We start from the raw sequence: 19,633 nt of genomic DNA, 5'->3' as shown, positions 1-19,633 counted from the left end.
CAGCTAATACACTTCTTTCCATTAAAAAAATTTTTTAACAGCTTTCAAAACGAAAATGTAATAATAAGTTCATTAAAATAAATACATCATATAAAAAAAATCGTTTCTTTTTCCCCTGTTGTCGAAAATAATTTTTTAAACGAATTAATGCACTTACCAAAATAAAAAAAAAACAATAAAATGTCAACTTAAAGAAATAATTTTCATTGTCAAAAAAAAAAAAAAAAAAAAAAATCGTCTGCGCATATTTTTCGAGTTTATTCACCGAAAACTAAATACCTAAATTAAAAACTTTAGCGTGAAAATAAAAACAAATCATATCAACAATAATTATTTCACAGTTAAAACCACAGCAGCGGAGTCGGAGTCGGAGTCAATCTCATTTTGGGATAAAAGAGTCGGAGTCGAATATCCAAGAATCGGAGTCAGTCATTTGTCCTCCGTGTATAAATGTTTGCCAAAACTACGAAGTCAGAGTCGAAGTCGGGGAGTCGGAGTCCGATTAATTGTCGGGAACAGGAGTCAGAGTCGGTGTCAGGTCCCCCTAAATTCTCGGAGTCGGAGTCGGGAGTAGGTCGTCAAGAGCTATTTCCAACAAAGTTTGTTTGAAGTAAATCCGCCTTCAAGTACGGAATCTACATTGACTTTCAGTTTCCCCGTAGGCGCTAATGTTAAGGGATTTGAACTGTTCAAAATTGAACGGAAAATTGTTCAAATCAAAAAGATATCTTATATACAAGTTTTTTATCAAAAGCTTTTTCCTACAAAGTTTGTTTGAAGCAAATTCGCCTCACAGTTCGGAATTGCTTTGAATTTCCCCGTAGGCGCTAATGTTAAGTTTTTTTGAACTGTTCAAAATTGAACAAAAAATAGTTCAAATCAAAAAGTGAAATATGGGAATGAGGTGTCCTCGCCGAGATCTTTCGAACAAAAAAAAGTTTGTTCGAATCGGACTATTCATTCAAAAGTTATTAGGGGGGACAGACAGACAGACCGACAGACATTTTTCCCCATCTCAATACCCTACTTTCCAATTTTTAATTTTTCAATATTTATTTAATTATTTTATTTATTTTTGACTTTTTTTTTGTTTTTCACGATATTTTTCAGATGCATTAAGCCTTCTTTCATGCTTTTTTCTTCTTTTTCTGACTTTTACTGGGAAAGTAGGCTAAAAACAAACACTCTCTGGAGAATCATCTCCCCGCACTCACTTTTTCTGTAATTAGACTGTGTTCACGTAAAAGATAGGCCGGAAGAAGGCAAATAGGTTGTTACTAGAAGGTTTCTCTATATGGTCACTTTTCAGGATTTTCTCTGTGACTTAAAAAAAAAAAAAAAAAAAAAAAAAAAAAAAAACAGATTAAAAAAATTACAGATTAAATTTGAATTTTGACACCTTGAATTCAAATTATGTTATCCGCAATCACGAGTGTGTGTATGTAGGCGTGTGTGTTTGAGTGTGTGTGTTTGTGTCTGTGCGCTGGCATAAGTGTGTGGGTAGTTGTGTATATGAATGTGTGTGTAGGCATATGTGTTTGTGTCTGTGTGCAGGCATGAATGTGTGGGTAGTTGTGTGTATGTGTTTGTGTATGTGTGTGTGTGCGTGCGTGTGTGTGTAGTTGTGTATGTATGCACGTGTGTGTAGGATATGGAAGCAACTTGGAGACGGCTTTCGCTATAGGAGCAGCATCGTGAGGACCCGGTCGACGGTGATGCTGCAGAGGTTGGCGGTGGGAAAATAAAATGATAGGACATCAAAACAGTCAAGTGAGAACAATAAGCAATCGTGATTGCTCAAAAAGAAAAAAGAAAAGGAAAAGAAAGATTCGCGTTCGCCGTTTGTTTGGCATCGATTTGCTCTGGTCCAAGTCCCAAACACGTGATTGACGTAGCCAAATGTCTACTTTCTTTCTTTCTAATTTCTAGTTCTTTCGCAAAGACGAAGCGTATTTCTTTGTTTACATCTAGTTTATTTTTACCGTGAACGCAGTATAGTCAGAGTTGGCAAAAAACCCGGGTTTTTTTAAGAAGCCCATGGACCCAGGGTTTTTTGGGTTTTTTAAAAATAAAACCCAAAAAAACCCAACTAATGTTGTTTTTTTTTCCCCTCAAAGAAATGGTTTTTTTTTTGTCTTTTTTTAGGGTAAATCAGCGGCGTACGCAGACAAATCAGTTCGGGGGGGGGGGGGGGCTGAGCTCGAACGTCTTTGAGCTGGGGAGGGATACTTATGAACTGTAGCTAAGAAAAGTTCATGTATCGCTTTTCTGATATCAATACGAATGTAAGATTTCAAAAATACATCATAAAAAAAAAACTTGTTCTTTATTATAATTTTTATAATTAATTTTGAAAATTTCAGGGGGTGGGGGGGCTGTAGCCCTATCAGCCCACCCCCTGGGTACGCCACTGGGGTAAATGTGGGGTACTTGTAGCATATTGTAGCGTAAGTATATGGACAAAGTGCAAAAATTGTCTTTGGGTAAAAAAAGCTGGAAAACTAGTTAAAATTCAGCGTTTTCTGAAAAAAAGTACAAAAGACGAAAAAACCCAAGAATGGTGAAGTTTCAGATTTTTTAATTTTCATTATTACCAACAGTTAAGGCAAAGTTACCTCTCGAGTGATAAAATCTATTGTTCGTTTTTAATTACTACATTTTTTTTTTTTTTTTTTTTGCATTTTACTTTATTGTCCTTCATTTTGTTATGTAAAACTACTGTAGAACCTCAAGTAGTTTAAATCCCTTTTTACTGAATTCCAGTTTAATCAAGACATTTCTTGGAAATTTATGTTGTCTGTTTTTCTATTTCTATGTACAGAGTAAGAAATGTTAAATTTTTTCGTAAGATAATGAAAATACTGTACTTGTTCTGTTTTCTGTCCACCGTGTGAAAAATCTGTTTATTTCTAAACAATATACTTTTGTTTATTCGAGATTTGGTTAGCAGAAAATAATTTACATGAAAGCCTTTCAACTAGATAAGTTTCCTCTGTACAATATACAAATATTGAGAAAATCAGACCTGACAGGACTTGGTCAATATTATTTGAGTTATTTAATGACCAGTTAAAGAAAAACGTTAAATACATTTATTTAAAATCTTTGAAGTATTTTTTTTAATGCCGTTAAGAGTTAAGAAATACTATTAAAGTTTAAAAATTCATTTTTTTTTATGTTCATAGTCTGTGGTGAAGAACAAATGAAAAAAGAAGTTTAAATTGTGAAAGTATTTAAATTAATTACTTTTTTTAAAAAACTTCTCAGAAAATTTTAAAAAAACCCCAAAAGTGGGTTAAATAATGGGTTTTTTTTTAAATGGTTTTTTTCAAAAAAAAAAACCCATTGGGTCCAACTCAATTGGGTCCAATTCGGCCAACCCTGAGTATAGTTGTACTTGTCTCACCTGAGACAGTCGGCACCTTCGGAAAACCCTTCAGTGAAATTATTCCTGAAGATAAGGCGCCGGCAGTGGCGCAACCAAGTCTGTGTTTCGGGGCTCAAGCGCTTACAATAGACTATTACATTAGTCTTTCCTCCATTAAATCAATAATTGTATTATTAACATATAGATTTTATAATCTATGGCTAAAAATTAATTTTGCTTATTATTAATTGAAACTAGTTCCGTTCCAACATTTTTTATTCTCGATGTTTTGAAATTGATAAATGAGGCAGTGGGAAGTAAGGGGATGTAAGTGGGATATTTTCAAGTTTTGAGTGAAACGCGTGTAAAGATAACATCCTAGATAGGCTATCATTGAAATTTTTTCCTAAATCATACTGTATAGCAGCCCCTACCAGGGCTACTAGTACCACCTCTTGCCCCAAGACACAGGAGAGGTTTACCTACCATGTGTACTAGTTGTCTCCAAATTTTTAACTTTGCCACTTACATCCCTTTGCTTCTCACTGCCTCAAATAACCTCAAGGTTTCTGCATCAGTGAAAGTATGATTCATTTTTTCCCCTTTTTTAGTAGACGAAAATAATAACCAACCAACTTGACTTGAATCTTATGTATTATTTCCCTTGCCTGTTTTTCTGTCAGTTCGCGAGATCTTCCTTATTCCTTTATCATACTCCATGATAAAGGAATAAGGCAATAATATAAAGGTAATCCATGATGCACCCCTTATTTTAAAGCTTATCGTGCTGTCTGAAGACGAAAATAAACCTAAAAATGTACATCTTCTCTTAAGTTAGAGATTTAAAATCATCAAAGTATAGGTCCTTTAATGGATTGAAACTTCCCTTCTTGGATTGTCAGAAGGAAGTTTCAGGGGGGGGGGGGAGTTTAGCCGGTAGAGAGTTCAGCATTCAATCGAATGGTCCCGGGATTGAGCCCCTGCTCGAGTTTGGTAGCAGTTATAGCATCTTTCAGGTATGCATTTTGCCTATTCTGAAGCAATTCTGAAACGTTCCTGGAAAATAATGGACAGCTAATGTGCCCAATTTTTGCCAGTAACATATCTTTTAAAAAACAGAAATGTTTTCCGCTATAAATCCACCCCTTCCTGAAATTATCTTTGAATATTTCTAAATGGTACAGAAATTTCCCCGGTTACAGTTAACCATGTTTCTGGAGCTTTCACACATAGCTTAGGTAAATTGACGCCTTCCTTATTTACAAGCAATGGCGAGAGCTAAGCTGGAATTTCAGGTTCCAAGCGTTAACTTGCCGGCAATTACTTACAAAACTGCGGAACCCAAACACTTAACAACACTCATTCGGAATTTAATTAGTCTGGACTTGCCTTACTCAATCTGAAGCCGATGCGCTTAATAAATACGCTCAGCTTATCTTTAAACTGGTGTCTAAAAATATTTTTCACACCCGTCAAAAGTCTGCATTAGTGCAACATGTACTGTCCAACTCCGAGAAGTTGAGCTACGGCCCTGAGCTAGTCCATTTCTTTCAAGGGAGAGCAATCAGTTAGAAGAGGAATTGTCAGGCGTAGAGTTGGGCTACCATTGCAACCCTTTTATTGGCGAGAAAATCCTGTACCGCTTGCTACTTACATGAATTATATTGTTCGCCAAATGGGCAATACCACTGAAAACTACATCCACCAGCTCTCAAGCTGTTTTTCCTCACCCCTATTTCAACAAATTTAATCGTTTTATCGGTCGAACAGCCGGGTTGAACTTTCCAGAGGTGGACAGTAGTAATTCAGGAAACTTTTTGGCAAATGTACTTAATTTTTACAGGAAATTGTTAAAATCCTGTTAAACACGAAACGGTTCACGTAAATAATCAGTGACGTTTCGGAATTTTTTAATGCAGTGGAAATACTCTTTATTTTTTTGATTCCTTGATCCAGCCTCCCTTAAGCATACTGATTACACAACTATGACAGATCATATATTACATTATTCCTTTATTACTGTTGAAAATTTTGTGAATTGATGATAATTAAGGCAGTGAGAAGCAAAGGGATGTAAGTGGACTACTTAAATTTTCGAGTAAAACGCGTTGTTGTTGTTGCATGCCCCCATGGTCAGCAGAGCTAGACCAGGTCCATGAGTTTGTTTACCCTCAAGAAATCCAGCACCGTCACTGGGTCTTCAGTCAAATCTCTCCTGGAGAGCCCCAGGCACGACAGTATGGTCAGGCGAGGCCTGCTCAACGGAACACTTGGAACAAGTCTGAAAAGTCTTCGACCCCTCCGAAAATTTTAAAGTTTTAAGAAGTTCACTACGAAAACAGGCAAGAGTTGTTTGTTCCTGTCTGTCAAACCCAGGGGTCAGGGAGCTACCAGGTCGTGAACATCTGTACCAATGGTGTTCTGGCTGGACAATCCAAGTGATATTATCCCTGTGTTTAATCTTTGAGTGGATCTCCTGGAAGGTGATTGATGCCGTTAGCTCTGAGACCTCAGCAGCTTGTAAAACGCATTTAAAGTTTAGATCCTAGGTAGGCTTTCATTGATTTTTTTCTAAGTCATGCTGTCAGAACCTACCTGGGCAACTAGTACCATCTCTTACCCTAAGACAAAGGAGAGGCTCTGTTACCATTTGTGCTGCTTATCTCCAAATTTTAAATTTTGGCACTTACATTCCTTTGCTTCTCACTGTCTCAATTTTCTAATTCAAACGGAGCAAACTTTTAAAATACACAAATAATATGTAAAAGAAGCAGTCGAAAGCATTGCACAATGAAATGAGTAAAAATGTGACAGCGTGTATTATATGTATTAATAAAAGCATTAAAAAAGATTCTGCAAACAGCTGTTTTTTAAGCTGTTTTTAAATGCTTTTACTTGTACATACAGGGTGTTCCGTTTTAACCTTCAAGACCTTTATTTTCGCCACCGTTAATCCAAGATGTATAGTTCCAATTGCAAAAATATTCAAAATCAGATGCAGAGTTACGATATTGAAATTTTGAAGTGAAAATAAAAATAAGTCAAAAAATACAAAGTTTAACATTTATACGAGCCCCAGGTCCCCTTGACTTATATTTAAGGAAATAATCTCCATTGAAAAATAATTCCAACAAAAAAAGTTTGATATTAGTACGACCAATATTCATCGGGATATGAAACACAGCGTTTTGTGACTTACACCACTTTTCACTCGCCGTCAACAACACCTCTTGAGGGGAAAATATAGTGGTTAACAAGTGTTTAAAATTACATGTGTGCATAGAGTGATTTTTCAAATTATTCGAGGTTTCGTGGTGTGTTTTTACGTGTCACGGCATAACCTTGCTTTTTTTTTTTTTTTTTTGAATAACAGTGAAAAAATATAAGCATTTTGTTTTTCTTTTGATGACCTGTCATTCTTCTGAAAGAGTGATAAGTTCCAATTTCATCTTCTGTGTGGTCCCTTAAAACTTTAAACTGGAATATCTCCTTGAGTTTTGTTGGTCACACAAACGTCAACAGATGTCAAGTTTTTTCTCTTAGTAATAGTTTTCAATGGGGATTATTTCTCTAAATATTAGTTAGGGGACATAGGGCCCGTATAAAAAGTTGAATTTCGGATTTTTGAGCAATCACGATTGCTTATTGCTTTCATTTGACTGTTTTAGGCGTCCTTTGATTTTATTTTCCCACCGCCACCCTCCGCACCATCACCGTCGACCGGCTCCTCACGATGCTGCTCCTACAGCGGAAGCCGTCTCCAGGTTGCATCCATGTCCTACACACGCGCATACATACACAACTACAACCACACGCACACATACACACACATAAACACATACACACATATACACCTACATACACATACACCTACACACACAAACACATACACACATATACACCTACATACACATACACCTACACACACAAACACATACACACACGCATACATACAGACACCTACACATACACACACAAAAACATACCCACAACTACCCACATATTCATGCCTGCACACAGACACAAACACATATGCCTACACACATACACATACCCCGCCCCACACACACATTCATACACACAACTACCCACACACTTATGCCAGCGCACAGACACAAACACACATGCCTACACACACATACACATACCCCCTACACACATACACATACCCCCTACACACAAACACACATACCCCCCACACACAAACACACACGCCTACATACACACACTCGTGATTGCGACGAACATAATTTGAATTCAAGATGTCAAAATTCAAATTATTATTATTTTTTGACTCATTTTTATTTTCTTTTCAAACTTTCAACATCTTAACCCTGCATCTGATTTTGAACATTTTTGCAATTGGAAGTATACATCTAGGACTAACGGTTACGAAGATAAAGGGCTTGCAGGTTAGAACGGAACACCCTGTATACACACATTTTCGTATTTTTTACACAAACAATGCTAATTAATATCGTTTTACTGATAATTATCGTGCCAAATGTCAGATCCAAGCCTTGAATGCTAAATCTCAGATAATAATGCTAACTCTAGCATTAAAAATGTTAAATTTCTATAACTGATTACAACTATAAGAATAAGGTGGGTCAGTAAAATCATTAAGTACATCAAAAGCAAAGATTTTCTTACCTTTTTCTGCAAAGCTTTTTCTGTTTTGAAGCCGATGCCTCGTTGAAAGCTTTGACTGTTGAAAAAAGAAAAGCGTTGGTAAACTTCCGTCTTTTCTAGAAGGGAAATCCGACGGAAGTTTACTTACCTTTAATTGCACCTACGAACCTTTTGTTCTTAGATTCAAATGAGCAAAATATATTCTACAAATTCTGTGATGCAGTAATCGCAAAATATAACCATTATCATAGTTTTTCTGGTTTATAAATTCTGAGACACATCATGCTCACGTCAGTATGCAGAAATTTAAAATATTTGACGGAAAAACCATTCAGTTATGGAGAAAACTAATGTAGCAAATGATAGGGAATTAAATAAAAATTAACATTTCATTTTTTGGAAAGTATTGACAAGGGCACAGCGAGGAAAACGACCATACAATATTGACTCGACTCAGACATTAATAGCTTATTTTCTCTAAAAAGTTAAAATTTTAATGCACGAATAAATAAATGAATAAATAAAAAGAAACCTTGTAAGAATATCTTATAGCATTATCGCTCTGTACAACTTTGAGAGGGAACCAAGTATACATTTTCAATAAGTTACTTCGAGGTAAATCGAATCATTGCTTTGGTCACTCGTCTGGTGTGTTCTAATTCTTTTATTGACTACCAGTTTGTTTGGCACTCATGGCTTCATTAACAAGTTTTTTTTAAACCTCTTATACCGTCACTTCCTATGCCGGGCTGATGAGGGCTAATAAGCACGAAACTGCAGTCCCTGATGGAATGACTGACCTGGCGGTGTATTTCAAGTATGCATCACTGACCTATACGACCAATTTCGACCTTTACCATAAAAAATGAAACTCTGGTTTCTGACTGAAGCCTTTTCTTTTTTTTCAGAAATAATATATTCGATATAATTTAGTTATTTAATTGTAACTAAGTCTTTACTAATATTATAAAGAGAGAGGGCGGATTTTTGTGTTTATATGTTCGAGGTAATCTCCGGAACCACTGCACCTATTTGAAAAATTCTTTCACTACATGAAAGGGGCTTTCTTACTGAGTAACATAGGCTATAATTCGGAAACATCCGATATATAGTTCTTTTTTTATTCCAATTTAGGCCCAAAATTTCACGTAAATTGCCTATTATTGGCTATTAAAGGGGTGAAAAATTTCTTGCACATATTAATATTTTATATCGTTGAAAAGGGTAGAATTTTCCGCGTTCTAAGATATTTGTTTCAATGCTCTAACTTCATTACGACGGGAGCAATTTGCATTTTAATCTCGAACTTTTTTAGGCTTAGCTGAAATTTTGGCAATACTTTCTTCATTAAATCTATCAAAAAAATGTGAAGGAATTGTCCCAGAGTTTTCTTTTTGACACCGTTGGAAAAAGCGACATTTTTTACTCCAGAAATATCTCGACCTTCAGTCGAAAAAGTAACCTTCTATCTCCAAAGGAAAAAAAGTTACAAGCCGTTAAAAATAAAATTTGAATAAATCTAATCTCCATTAAAATTATTGATGTTTTGTTTCGAATTGCCATGGTTACGTCTTTTAGCTTCGCTTCATTTTAATATCTTAAAGGTCCACAAACTTGGCCCCACGGAATATAAGCAATGGGGAAATGTTTTCACCAATTCTGCATATTTTACGATCTACGTTATGATAATTCCCGCATACAATGTAGGAATTGCGGGAAGAGTTTGAAAACTAAGAGTCTTAGCAATTTTCCCAAATGTCGCCGAATTTGTGGATGCCAAAGTTCTTCGGCCATGGCCTTGCTGATAGTGGCAGAAGCAAACAAAATGGGGTTGTTTCCTTCAGTCAAAAGACGTACTTTTAGTCACTGAATTTTTTTTTAACAGAACGGTTCAAACACTTGATAGCTTATCGAATTTTTTTAACTTTTCAATTCACAAAGTTTGAACAGAACAACGTCTGTCGGGTCCTCTAGTATTATATAAATCTGAAACCATATGAAATAAATGCAAGAAAAAAAAAACCTAGAAGAACATTTATATGCATATGCGAAATTTGAGCTCAAATATTCTCTAGTTTTTATGGTATGCAAAAAATTTAATTTTGCTGCAATTTGATAGACCCTCTATTTTTGCAAACTGAAACAATGGAGGTCGATTTAGCAATTATTATTGGAATAAACTACTTTAATATTTACCCTTTCAAAATGTCCGATGGCTTTTCACTATTGCAGAGCTCAATATACAAATAATGTAGTAAGGGAAGCCCATCCCCTCAATTTTCCCGAGTATCTCTCCCCCTCCCCCTAAGAACAAACAACAGGCTCCCCTATTGAAGAGTCTAAAATACTTTTAAAAAAATTCTCTGATAATTTCAGTGGTATAGTCAGCCTCATGCCCCCCCCCCCCCTCTTCAAATGGGCACCCCAGCTTTAGCTATTGTTAAAATGAATTGCTGGAACATTTATTTTTCAAGATTTCCGAAGGCTTTTCTCTATTGCAGAGCTTAATGCATAGATAATAATGCTAGGGCTGCCAATCTATACTATTTATAGAGAGGGCGGATTTTTGTGTGTTTATATGTTCGAGATAATCTCTAGAACCATTGCAACTATTTGAAAAAAATTTTCACTATATGAAAGATGCATTCTTACTGAATGACATAGGCTATAAATTATGCATATATGTATTCATACTATTTTTTTAAACCAAATAGTTTGTCTTTGCTACCAGTTTTTGTTTTGTACTGTTTTGTTCTTATAAGTAAAAACAAACTATTGAATGTTTGTACAATTTTGCCTACTCCAATCACCCTATATGAAGTCAGGTAAATGGATCCCACTCAGGCCTGCCGATAATAAAATGTCGAATGATCATTCCACACTCGCAGAATAGTTAAATGATCTCTTCGAACAACATTTGAACGAAATATTTAAACGTATTTGAGGCTGCAGTAGATGAGGTAAAAAGCATGCTGTTAGCCTAGGCCATTAAAAACCACTCAGAGCCACAGAATCTTTACGCTATTTAATGAAATGAAACATAACTGAAATTCGCTTCGGGCAAATTACTAGTTTTTAAATTCAGGTCGTGTAAATAGACGATAATAAACCGTGATACTAAAAGTTTTAATTTCGCATGCATTTCGGGCTATCCTTTAAGGTTTCTGATTCATACAAAAACCGAAACGAGAAACATGGCAAATGAATTCAATTGAGTACAGGGTGTCCAGGAAAGGACACCCTGATTTCAAAATTAAATATCTCGAAAACAAAGGACGATATTGGAATAAAATAAACGGTATGTTTATTGTGAAACCCATAAAAACCATGTACTAAACTTGGAAGTTAGTAGCAAAAATTGCCAACAGGGGAGCTGCACGCTGTAATTGCAATGGAAATCCCCATACATAGTGCTACGAAGGGGGTAGACGCTTCAGCAGTAGTTTTGCATTTCGGAGGTACTTACATTTATGCTAAAAATTATCGTCCATCCCCTTTGCAGCACTATTTCTGGGAGCTTCTATTGCAATAACAGCGTACAGTGCCCTCTGTTGGCAATTTTTGTTACTAATTTTCAAGTTTCTGTATATGATTTTTATGGGTTTCACTATAAACATACCGTTTATTTCATTCCAAAATCGACCTTTGTTTTCGAGATATTTAATTTTGAAATCAGGGTGTCCTTTCCTGACAGGACCCCCCTGAAAGGACAGGGTGTCCAGGAAGGACACCCTGTCCTTTCCTGGACACCCTGTACATTTATTTCTATATCAATATTATAAAAAGAGAGAGAGCGATTTTTTGTGTGTTTATATGTTCGAGGTAATCTATGGAACCACTGCAACTATTTGAAAAATTCTTTCACCAAATGAAAGGTGCATTCTTACTGAATGACATTGGCTATAATTTATGCATATATGTATTCATACCATTTTTTTAACCAATAGTTTGTCTCTACTACCAGTTTTTGTTTCGTACTGTTTTATTCTTATATACGTAAGCACCAATTCCGGTTGTCCAATCCGTTACAGGAAAAAGGTAGTATTTTTCATCCAACGAAGGCGCCTGTATAAGGGAGCTGACGTATCCGACAGTTTGGGTCAAAGCCTCGTGGCTGAAAACTGGTGCCCAAGCTTAAAGTGGGTTGATGTTTGATTATTTTATTGTGTATGTAAATATGATGTAATTACTACAAATGAAAAACAAATAGGGTGTGAAAATGAGGTTTATTCCTGTAAACATCTCCCGATACATTTTTGCTGAATTTGTGAACGAAGTTATGTTTTTAAATTTACCTTTAGTGACTTTTTACTCCACTTATCAATTATTTTACGACTTAACAGTCAACGAATATTGTAACGTATTTATAAATACTAGAAACGAGGTTGGATCCGATTCTGTCTCAGAACCAAAATGTCGGATAAGTCAGCCTGTCCTTTTCAAGGAGCTCTGTACCAAACTGAATGCTGAGTGTTGGGAACACGTGAAAGAAGTAAACATCACGATGCCGACAAAAAATTCCGTCAAAACTTTTATATGTATTTGAGGCTACGGAGGATGAGGTGTGTACAAGCATTGAAGATTACAAACCAATTAGAGTCACGGAATGCCAATTCCTCAAAATTCATCCAAACGAATTATAACTGAGATTCGCTTCGAGCAAATCAGTTTTTGAATTCAAGTAGTGCAGATTGACGATATTAATCAGTGCTTCTAGGTTGTAATTTTGCATGCATCTGGGGATATTCTTTAAGGTTTTTTACTCATACTGAAATCGAAATGAAAAACATCCTCTAATGAATAATGAATCCACTTAAGTACATGTTGTTTAGCAGATTCTAAACTTAAAGAGTAATTGCACATAATTACCCTACATTCAAAGTCAAGAGTTAAAACAATGACGAACAAAGAACATTTCAGAGGAAAGAAATTGACAGAGAGGAAAAAGAAATGAAATTACAATTTGGAGAAATACAACTACATGATCGTATTTCGGTTTTTAAAACAATATAGTTAAAGAATGTAGCTCACAAATATAATATCAGGAAGAAATTGCTGACAAAAATAAATAAATAAAGGGATGTGAAAAAAGCAACTTTTCTGAAGAAAACGAGTACAAGAGGTTACGAGTACAAAGCATCCCGTGTTTAAGAAAGGCTCAACTCTTAGTCGATTTATAATATTTATCCTATAAGCCAATCGGAATTTTTTCACGTGTGAATTAATTTAGAGCATGTTCTTGCTACAACATATTTCAAATGTCTTTTAGCAGTTACAGTCAGCCAACCTATCAAGCAGCAAGTATACAACCCGGTCCTATAGAGGATGACAATCTTAAAATTGGAATAGAAAAAGAACCACATCAAATTTTCGAAAAATCGCTTCGAGGTGTACACTCCATGCTACAAACTAACTTTGTGCCAAATTTCATGAAAATCGGCCGAACGGTCACAGAGATCCTAACAGACAGAGAGACTTTCAGCTTTATTATTAGTAAAGATAAAGATGCCCCTTAACATCAATTAAGTAATGGAATTATGTTAAGTACATTATTTCAGAAATATTAATACCTTAAACTTGTCTCTAGTGTTAGTAGCAAATGTTTCATGTTTTTTTTTTTTCTACAGCAGTACCTACGTGTCAAGTAGTTACAAAATTTAAAAAAGAAATGTTAACTTCTTTTATTGCTAAAGGAAAAAAAGAATAAATAAGTAAAATTATCTTACAGTCAACACCATGCATTAGCAACTTTAAATTTTTCACTCAACTTAACAAGTCAGATGAAACAGGAAACCGAATTTACCACCATTTATTATCATGCATTTAAAATATTAAAAAACTTTAACGAAGACTTAATAAATCAACTATCACATGGTCGTCCATCTTTCAACATATAGCTATAGACGAACTTATACAGGGTGTTTCAAAATTAATAGCGGGGTTTTCACATGTTATAATATTTATTACACCAAACTTACAGCCACAAGTGATATATCAAATGAAAGAGAAACTCAAACAGTTTTTTGTTTGTTGGCATCAGTGCGCATGCGCTTGGAATGTTTCTGCTGCAATCCGCTAGAAAGCGCTTGTAGCAAAGATGGCGCCTAAAGAACAGAAAGCGTTTTGTGTTTTACAGAAAACTTCATCTTTCAGCAAGATGGTGCGCCGCCTCACTGGCATAATGAGGTACGCGATTGGCTTAACCTAACTGTACCCGACCGTTGGATTGGCCGTAAGGGGCCTAACGACAGGGCTTGTTTCCCGTGGCCTCCACGGTCACCCGACCTAACGCCGTGTGATTTCTATCTTTGGGGTTTATTAAGGACCGTGTGTATGTGCCTCCACTGCCAGCCGACCTTCCAGAATTAAGGAACAGGATTGAAACAGCTGTTGCAGCAATTACTAATGAGACACTCATCAAAGTTTGGGAAGAACTCGCACATCGTCTTGACGTGTGCCGAGTGACGAATGGTGCTCACATTGAACACTTGTAGGCTATTATGTAAAACTGTTTGAGTTTCTCTTTCATTTGATATATCACTTGTGGCTGTAAGTTTGGTGTAATAAATATTATAACATGTTAAAACCCCGCTATTCATTTTGAAACACCCTGTATATTTATTGTTACAAATTCTGTAAATAGTAATTATTGTAGTGACGTAACCTGTTAATAGTTTCCCGTAATGAACATACAACCCCTATACATTCGGCTAAAGTATACGACCCCCCCTATTTCTTTTTTTGTTCATTGATAAAATTTGATAACTGTCTACTATTTTCGAGAAGCGTTTGGAATCTTGTGGAATATTTGAGAGATTTCTTTCGATGTTTATAAAAGCGTCCCGCGTGGTAAAAAGTTAGTTTCGATTGAGAATTTGTGCTGAGAGTGTATCAGCTGTGTTTCGATTGAGAATTTGTGCTGAGAGTGTATTAGCTGTGTTTATTGCGAGGCAATTCGCTGTGTTGTTTTTCGTATTTGGAAGTAAATACGTGTGTAACCGTTGAGTTTACGGTTTGTGTGATATTTGCTTAATTGTTGATGATTAATTTAGCAGTTGTTGACGATCTTCCCTGTACATAGTGTAAATAAATTTCCTGTATTCTTAATCAAGAACTGTGTCGTCCTTTCAAGAAAGTTTGAAGTCTCACCGGACCCGTTACATTATTTAAGCTAAAAGTATGATTGCAGTCTCTCTACTTGATATTAGAGGAGAGACGAACATGAAAGCATTCTTCAACATGATAAGATCTTCGGAGTAGCCATTTTTAAAAGCTAATGTTAGCAATAGCTTATGAAAATGACTGGTAGGTAATTGTAAAATTTACATACCGTTGACCAAAAATGCTTTAGTGCAGAATCTAAATCTTAGCCGAGTGATGTTTCGTATATATAAGTTTCCTCTTTTTTCAAACTAAATATAGTTTTTTTCTACTTCATAAGAATTTTCGAGGTGAAAACAGATCCTGAATAGAATTTGTGCAGCAGACAATGGAAGTGTTTATTAAGTTATTTAGTTCATTATAGAGATAATCAATCAAAGTAATCAACATTTAATTTCATCTTCCTACTGATTTCGACTTTCAGAAATTAATTGCCTTGAGATTGATTACTAAAATTTGATAGACTCGTTCAAAGTTAGGCTTGCCAGACGTCCCCGTTTCACGGTAAAAAAATTCCGAAACGTTACTGGTTATTTTCGTGGAACGTTTCGTAATTTTAGAGGTTTTCACCTATTTCCCCAAAACATCAAGTATCTTCGCAAAAACGTTTCCTGAATTCCTAAAAGATGCACGAATGCAGATCTTGCACTGGTGTGAGAAATATTTTGTGCTACCAGTTTAAATATTGACGGAGCATGATTATCAAGTGTATCGGCTTTTTATTGTTTGCGGCGCGTCAGAACTGACTAAGCTGCCAATGGGAGCAAATAAGTCACTGGATAGCTACAGCTAGGCGAGGCACGAATTGCAGGCAAGAAATATGCCTGGTTCTTGCTCGCAATTTTCGCGTAGCTTGGCCGTGGTTGATCCAATATTTCTGGAGCTTTGTTGGTAAATCAGGAAGGTTCTAATCAAATAAATTCAAACCTATTTAATTTTTCTAGAAGCTTCACGACTGGCTTTAATAGGGGAGATTTCTCAATATTTCAGAAAGGTTACTGACTTTTATCGGAAACCGTTCCTGGTTTTTGTAAGATATGTTACTGGCTGAAATTGGGCACATCAGCTGCCTATTATTTTCCAGGAACGTTCCTAAATCGTGTTTACGGTGTTGACTTCGACAGTCCCGGTTTTCAGACAAAATCCCGGTGTCCCGGCCGGTTAACTTCACGTCCCGGAAAATGGTAAATTTAATTATAGGTGTCCACAAAATCTAAAAATAGTACTGTAAAGGGATATTTAGCGTAATTAATTTTGCATTTGTAACCTTGACGCGTACAATTGACATCGGATTAGCTTGTGAAGATTTTTACAACGAAGTTTAAAAAAAAAAAAAAATTAAATTTTGAGATCTTGAATTCAAATTATGGTTTTCGCAATCACGAGTGTGGGGAGGGGGATATGTGTGTTTGTGTGTATGGGGTATGTATGTGTAGGCATGTGTGTTTGTGTCTGTGTGCAGGCATGAAAGTGTGGGTAGTTTTCTTTGTGTGTGTGTAGGTTTTTGTGTGTGTATATGTGTAAGTGTCTGTATGTATGTGTGTGTGTGTGTGTGTGTAGTTGTGTATATATGCGCGTGTGTGTAGGACATGGATGCAACCTGGAGACGGCTTTCGCTATAGGAGCAGCAGCGTGAGGAGCCCGCCGGTTGACGGTGATGGTGCGGAGGGTGGCGGTGGGAAAAATCAAAGGACCTCAAAAACAGTCAAATGAAAGCAATAAGCAATCGTGATTGCTCAAAAAAAAATAAATAATAAATAAATAAATAAATTAAATAATTAATTAATAAATAAACTTTCTGAAAAAGTCCTAGCCAACAAAAAGTACATGTGAATATCATGATCATACTTTAATTAATTTACAACTGTGTCTTCTTTCTTAGGTGACTTACAATTATAACATGTTCCAAATAAAATGTTTAAATATATATATGCTTGTGTAATTTATTACTGGCCCTGGTTAGGTTCTTAATTGGTAACCGTCTATTTATCAGCTTTTAAAACTATCCACTAAACCACTCCAATGACCTATGCTCTTGAACTGCTGCGAAATGGACAGGAAAGGAGGGGGGGGGGCATTCCGTTGTCCCGGTTGAACATTTCAAAAATCTGGCAAGCTTATTCAAAGTGCTCTTTTTTTCAAATTTTCAACAGTTATTGTTACAACGTGCCTATAATAACATCTTTGCAAATACTTGAAACAAGATGGAAAATTTAGTATCGCCACTAAAACGTAAATCCAAACTAATATAAAAAAGAGAGAGAGCGGAATTTTGAATGTTTATGTGTTCGAGGTAATCTCCAAAACTATTGCAGCTATTTGAAAAATTCCTTGAGTGTATGAAAGGTGCGTTCTTACTTAGTGACATAGGTTATAAAATATGCATACATGTATTTATACAGTCGGATCCCGACTTACGCGAGGGATGCTTTCCAAGACCCCTCGCGTAAGTCGGAATTTCGCGTTGGGAAACAACGTATGTTTAGAAATTTTTTATAAGCATACCCAATTATTTCAGACATGTGTGACACTCCTCAAATTGTTTCAAACCATTTCTTAACTATATATTACCGTATGTTTTATAAAGAATTGACGTTTTACTGTATTTTAGAAAAAGCGTTACTATTTAACATGATTCCTCTGTTATGAAGCACAAAATCAATGATCAATAAGATACGTGTACTTAAACAGTAGGTTACTTACAGAAAGAACATTACTGCGTTATAATAGCACTGGACAGTAGATATCATAATTTTAATTATAATTTAAAAAATTATGAAGTTTATGCAGTGTGGGAACACTACTGTTTCTTGTTTGGCTTCCATTTTCATAATGTTTGTATTTTGCTCAGACACTACTCTGTGAGCTTCATTATTAAAATTAAGTTCTGAACTTTTGCGGATTTCCTTTTCTTGAACTTTATTTGTACGTATCGAAGATTAACTCATACCTAACTGTCGTGTTACCTTCGAAGCACTTTATAATTGTTCAAGCATCGAGAATCTTTACCTTTTCTTGCATTATCAGAAATTTCCTATTTTTCTTTCCACTTTTGCTAATTTTAGATGAAAGTCCTCGTTTGGGAACCATTCTGTTTCATTAACATTCATAAGAAGGAAAAAAAAAAAAAAAAAAAAAAACGTTACGAATCGGAGCGGTAATTTGTATAAACTAAAGCAAAGCGTTGTTTAGACTAATACAGTGTGTGAACTCCCGCTGTGAGTGATGCTAAAGGGATGAAAGTTCATGCACGAAACCAATATTTAGTGTCAACAAAGCCCATTCTAATGCTCCGCCGCACAATGGGGCGAAAACGCCAAAAAGCGATTATAAGTGTCATTTTTTCCTATATTCAACCAATTAAAGATTAATAAACCTTGCCTAAGAGGTAAGCCTTGCACAGGCCTACCTCTTAGGCAATCAGAACTGGAATTTTAGAGCCCTTTGTCCACTACAAAGCTGAAGGTAGCTTTTAGAAAGTGGAAAAACCAAGAGTGCGGGAATTTACAAAAATTGCTTTTAAGCAGTCTATAATTTATTTTTCAGATTAAAGGTAGGTTTATTTAATTTCTTTCGTGTCCAACGATAGTAATAGGACAAAAAAAAATGAGTAATCAAATTCTCGAACCGAAAATCGGTTTTGATCAGCACCGAAAACTTTTGAATTCAAGGTTATTTATTTCAAAACAGTCTACAAAAAAAATGTCCTCTTTTGTCCTCGTAGAAATTAATATTAATTAGTCATAAATGTTCGGTAAAAAGACCCTGAAAAGGAATTAGCTGCGTAAACCTGCGAACTTTGGACCCTGAGACCAAACAAATCGCAAAAACTCCATTGTAACATGCCTGTGTGTACAAACAAGCGAGAAAGGATTGATAACATTTTTAATCGCTTTTTGTCGTTTTCGCCCCACTGTGAGCTGCTCCTTTCCAAAAAAATTTCATGTTGCAAGCGAGTAATTTGCTTCAGCAATAAAAAAAAATTCATTACTCATGAAAAACACGCGTTATAGCCATTTCGCCCACGTCGGATCGCGTTGTAGCGGAATCCAACTGTACTTTTAAACGAATAGTTTGTCTTCGCCACCAGTTTATGTTTCACTCCGTTTCATTCTTATAAACGTAAATGCTGACCTGCACAATTCCAACTCCCCAGCTCTGACCAGCAAAAAAAAAAAAAAAAAAAAAAAAAAAAAAAGCAGTCAACTTACCCATTCTGATAGAAGAACGAGAAATCCAAGAAATCAGTTACCCGTTTAAACAAAATCCATACCAGTTCCGACAGTTGACCGAAGACTCAGCATCCAAGAAACGCCTCCCTTGCATAAGGTTTTAAGCGTATCCCATCGTTCATGCCTACAGTGGACCTGTTGCTACGTAGCAGTTACTGTCCATTCTAAAGTTCATATTGTTCATACTGTTCAATTTCGAGTAGTTTTTCAATTTATACTGTTATTATTCTTATATGTTTCT

At 35.7% G+C, this 19,633-nt stretch overlaps 1 protein-coding gene across 1 annotated transcript in view; it reads right to left on the bottom strand.

The window, feature by feature from the left end:
* LOC129228716 (delta and Notch-like epidermal growth factor-related receptor) overlaps positions 1-19,375 on the bottom strand; it is a 26,202-nt gene extending 6,827 nt beyond the window's left edge. Inside the window, exon 1 of the mRNA XM_054863401.1 lies at positions 19,372-19,375. Within this exon, the coding sequence (XP_054719376.1) occupies positions 19,372-19,375 (4 nt within the window). The remainder of the gene's footprint in view (positions 1-19,371) is intronic.
* Between the last annotated feature and the right edge of the window lie 258 nt (positions 19,376-19,633).

Source organism: Uloborus diversus, chromosome 8 (assembly GCF_026930045.1).
Source record: "Uloborus diversus isolate 005 chromosome 8, Udiv.v.3.1, whole genome shotgun sequence".
In the NCBI taxonomy this organism is placed as follows: Eukaryota; Metazoa; Arthropoda; class Arachnida; order Araneae; family Uloboridae; genus Uloborus; species Uloborus diversus.
The sequence above is the reverse complement of the archived record's forward strand: the minus strand, read 5'-3'. Positions and strand labels throughout refer to the sequence as shown.